This window comes from Bubalus bubalis, chromosome 4 (assembly GCF_019923935.1).
Source record: "Bubalus bubalis isolate 160015118507 breed Murrah chromosome 4, NDDB_SH_1, whole genome shotgun sequence".
Lineage (NCBI taxonomy): Eukaryota > Metazoa > Chordata > Mammalia > Artiodactyla > Bovidae > Bubalus > Bubalus bubalis.
In genome coordinates, this window is record NC_059160.1 from 155527256 (window position 1) to 155531897 (window position 4642).

General features: G+C 35.4%; 1 protein-coding gene across 1 annotated transcript; it reads left to right on the forward strand.

Moving 5' to 3' along the window:
* Nucleotides 1-1188: 1188 nt before the first annotated feature.
* On the forward strand, nucleotides 1189-1794 carry LOC102415088 (HEAT repeat-containing protein 1-like). Its single transcript, XM_006072864.4, has one exon. The coding sequence runs from the start codon at nucleotides 1189-1191 to the stop codon at nucleotides 1792-1794; it is 606 nt and encodes a 201-aa protein (XP_006072926.4).
* Nucleotides 1795-4642: the final 2848 nt, after the last annotated feature.

The window sequence follows — 4642 nt, forward strand, 5'->3', positions numbered from 1 at the left end:
CTTAAAAGGAAGTGAGACCATAGTAAACTTCACATGATTAGATATTTTGAAGTTCTTTCCCTCAGGAGCAGAGTAAGCAGGGCTTTATAAAAATGGCAGACCAACAGTTTCTTTCAGTCCTTAATGCAATTTAGGTGATTCCCCTGCTGTGGTCTACCAGAATAGTGAGTGTCAATAAGCCCTCATGCTTTTTTACATAAAATATTCAGGTTTTAGTAAAAAAAAAAAAAATTAAGAGATGCCCCCCCAAAAAACCCAAAAAATAAAACAGAAGATAGGCACACAGATTGCCTAATCATTGGAGTTATCAAAATGAATATGAAAATACTATTATTAATATGTACAACACAATTTTTACAATTTAATCAGATAATTAAAATCTCTATATTAAAAACCCTGAAACCCTGGAAAGTGTAGACCTGACTTATACAACATAGAAATTAAAAATTTAACGCATGGGATTGTCTTCAAATAAAGGCAACATAAGAGTTTAGGATACTCTCCCCAACAGAAAAGAAGTACAAAATAAAAACAAAATTATTTAAAGCAACATTTTCAGGGAAATACAGAGAAGTAGATAACAAATTCAAAAATGTTTACTCATAGAAAACTAAAAAAACAGTTATAAAATACTTAAATACAGATCTAAAAGGAGAAATATATACACCAAAACTAGTTAGAGTGTTAAGTTTTCCTCTACGTAATGGATGAAATAAGTAGACAAAGGAGATAAGACATAGAAGATTTGAACAGCACCATTAACCAACTTGACCAAGCTTACATATAGAGAGAACACCATCCAACAGAATAGAATATACATTATTTCCAAGTGCACCTGAAACATTTACTAGCATAGACAATATACTTGAAACAAAATGTCTTAATTTTTAAACACTGAAATAACATAAAGCATGTTTTCTAATCCCAAAAGGATTAAGATAGAAATCAAAATAGAAGGAAATCTGGAAAATCTCTAAATGTATAAAAATTAAATGCTGCTGCTGCTGCTAAGTCACTTCAGTCGTGTCCAATTCTGTGCGACCCCATAGACGACAGCCCACCAGGCTCCGCCATCCCTGGGATTCTCCAGGCAAGAACACTGGAGTTGGTTGCCATTTCCTTCTCCAATGCACGAAAGGGAAAAGTGAAAGTGAAGTCGCTCAGTCATGTCCAACTCTTTGCGACCCCATGGACTGCAGCCTACCAGGCTCCAGTGGTTTTGCTGGTCACTTAGTGAAGCCTTTTGCTGACACCTTGAAACAGGTGAACATCTCCAAAACAGATGAAGTGTTTTTTGACTCTGAAAATGATCCTGAAAAGTGCTGCTTGCCACTCCAGTTTATTCTGAATTGTTTATACAAAATCTTTCTTTGTGACACCCAGCATTTTCTAAGTAAAGAGAGAGCGGAAGCCTTGATGATGCCCCTGGTGGATCAGCTGGAAAACGGGCTTGGAGGCGAAGAGAAGTTCCAAGAACAGGTGACAAAGCACCTGATACCATGCCTTGCACAGTTCTCAGTGGCCATGGCAGAGGACTTACTTTGGAAACCACTCAACTACCAGATTCTGCTGAAGACAAGGAACTCCTCACCCAAGGTTCGATTTGCTGCTCTGATAACCGTGTTAGCACTGGCTGAAAAACTAAGCAAGAATTATATCGTCTTGTTACCAGAATCCATTCTGTTCTTAGCTGAATTAATGGAAGAAGAATGTGAAGAGGTACAGCACCAGTGCCAGAAGACCATCCAGCAATTGGAAACCATGCTGGGAGAGCCTCTCCAGAGCTACTTCTGAAACTCTAGGTTTGGGTATTTCATACTCTGTTCAGAGATCAGACTGCTTTTTCATATCTTTATTCTGGGTGTTCAGGACCATGTTACTTTTGGTGCCTTAACCCTACTTGGACTTCTTTACAAAATTCCCACCTGATCTGTGTGACCACAGAAGCCTTTCCTCCTGGTTGTACAGAATCTACAAACAGTAAATGACACATGGTATTTAAAAAAAAAAATCCATGGGATCCAGGCAAGAGTACTGGAGTGGGTGGCCATTGCCTTCTCCAATAAAAATTAAATACTACACTGCTAAATAACACAAGGTTCACACTTGAAATTGCAAAAAAAAAAAAAAAAAAAAGAGAGAGAGAGAAAATATATTGACTTCAATAAAAATGAAAACACAATCAAAATGTGTGAGAGGCAGCTAAAAGAATGCTTGGAGGAAAAGGTACGGCATTAAATGCTTGTATTACAAAAAGGAAACTTTCAAATCAATGCTCTATTTCAACCTTAATGAACTAGAAAAATAAAAGCAAATTAAACCCAAAAGCATGTAGAAAATAGGAAACAGTAACTATGAGAGTTGGTATCAATGATGTAGAACAAAAGAGAGCCCCCCTTTTTTTTGTTTGTTTGGTTTTTCTGTAAAGAACCAGATAGTATTTTTTTTGTTTGTTTTGTTTTGAGATTTATAGATAATATAGTCTCTGTAACAGTTATTCAGGAGATCAGCCCTGGGATTTCTTTGGAAGGAATGATGCTAAAGCTAAAACTCCAGTACTTTGGCCACCTCATGTGAAGAGTTGACTCATTGGAAAAGACTCGATGCTGTGAAGGATTGGGGGCAGGAGGAGAAGGGGACGACAGAGGATGAGATGGCTGGATGGCATCACTGACTCGATGGACGTGAGTCTAAGTGAAGTTCGGGAGTTGGTGATGGACAGGGAGGCCTGGCGTGCTGCGATTCATGAGTTCGCAAAGAGTCGGACACGACTGAGCGACTGAATTGAACTGAACTGACCTGAACAGTTATTGAACTCTGCTGTTGTAATGCAAAAGCAGCCATTGGTGATAACAAACAAGTCAGGTTGGTATTCCAATACAACTTTATTTACAAAACAGGGAGCAAGACAGATTTGTCCTGTGACTTGAAACTTGGTGACACCTCATACAGAATATAGAAAAATAATAGAAAAAACCAGTGAAGTCAAGAGTTGGCTCTTTCCAAAGAATAAACGTATTGATAAAATTTTGGCTAGATTAACTAAGAAAAAAGGGAGAATACACCATCAGGATTGAAAGAAATGTTATCTCTGCAGATTTAAGGGGGAAAAAAAAAATCTGTGAATATGTCAGTAAGTTTGACAATGGGTTAAAACGGGTCAGTTCCCTTAAAAATACAAATTACCAAAACTAACTCAAGAAGTAACAGAACATCTCAACAAATCTAAGTCAAATAAAGAAGCTGAAATAGTAATTTAAAATGTCCAAAAAGAAAATTCACATCCAAGTGTATTCAACAGCAAATATTATGAAATATTTAAAGAAGAAAAAAATACTGATCTTTAAAAAAATTTGACAATTTTAAGGAGAATAGAACATTCTGCAACTCATTTTACAAGGCCAGTATTATGTTGATATTAAAGCCAAAGTCATCACATAAAAAATCAAAAGCCCTATAGACCCACATTCCATATAAATATAGATCTAGTTCCTTAATAAAATACCCTCAAATTAAATTTAGCAATATGTGTGAAGAATAATGCACTATAACCAAGTGGGATTTAGCATTGAAATGCAAGGTTATTTTAGCATCTGGAAATCAGTTAATGTTATCTGCCATATTAGTAAAGGAGTGAAATTATATGATCATCTCAGTAGATGTGGAAACACCCTCTGACAGAACTCAAATTCATAATAAAATCCTTCAAGGAAACAGCAAGAGAAGCACTAGTCCTCAATCTGATATGGGCATCTATTAAAAACCTGTAGATAACATTACCCTTAACAGGGGAAGACAGAAATTTCAACCTAAGTTTTTAAAAAAGCAAAAATGTCAGCTGTCAATACTTCTTTCCAGAAATCTTTACCTTTTCCATTTGGTAGCTCTGCTCATAGACATAGATGATTTATTATGCTCTGGTAATCAATTCTGTGCATAGACAAAGTGAAAATGACAAACTTACAGAGCACTTTATCACATACTATATGGGGTCGCACAGAGTCGGACACGACTGAAGCAACGCAGCAGCAGCAGCAGCCAGTATACTAACTTCTATATATACATTCTATTGGTTGATTCTTAGACAGACTCTTAGAGATATATATGCTCTTTTTTAACATTTTGGAAGGCTGATGCTCTCAAAAGTTAATCTTATATAACTTATGAGAGCTAAAGCTAAGATTCTCCTCCAATATTATCTGATGCCATTTCTATCATTTAGCAAATAATTTTAGGATTTTAAAATTCTAGAGCATTTTAGCTGTTTTTATTTTATCACTATTCTTTGTTAATTAGGGATTTTTAAAAACCATCTTTCTTTTTAAAGCAAATAACTTTCAAAAATATTTAACAAATGACCACAGATTCTTTGAAATTCCTTTGGCAATTCCATGTTAATTGATACTATATATATATATTATCCAGTTCGTCAAGTGTGAAACATATATATTGTAGCATCTTACTATAAATTTAAAAGAATAGCTGTTTAGTAGTCACTGTTGCTAAATTTATATTATGTATTTATACATTCCATATTTTGAGGTATTATTCATGGATCTTTTGTTTCATTTCTGCATGAATTTTATCCTTCTGTAGGGAATATCCTACAGCTCTAACGCAGTTAACATGCTTCTCAATGGAT

Bases quoted from the DNA above. Each gene is read 5' to 3' on its own strand.
- LOC102415088 (XM_006072864.4), top strand. From the start codon at position 1,189: ATGGACTGCAGCCTACCAGGCTCCAGTGGTTTTGCTGGTCACTTAGTG.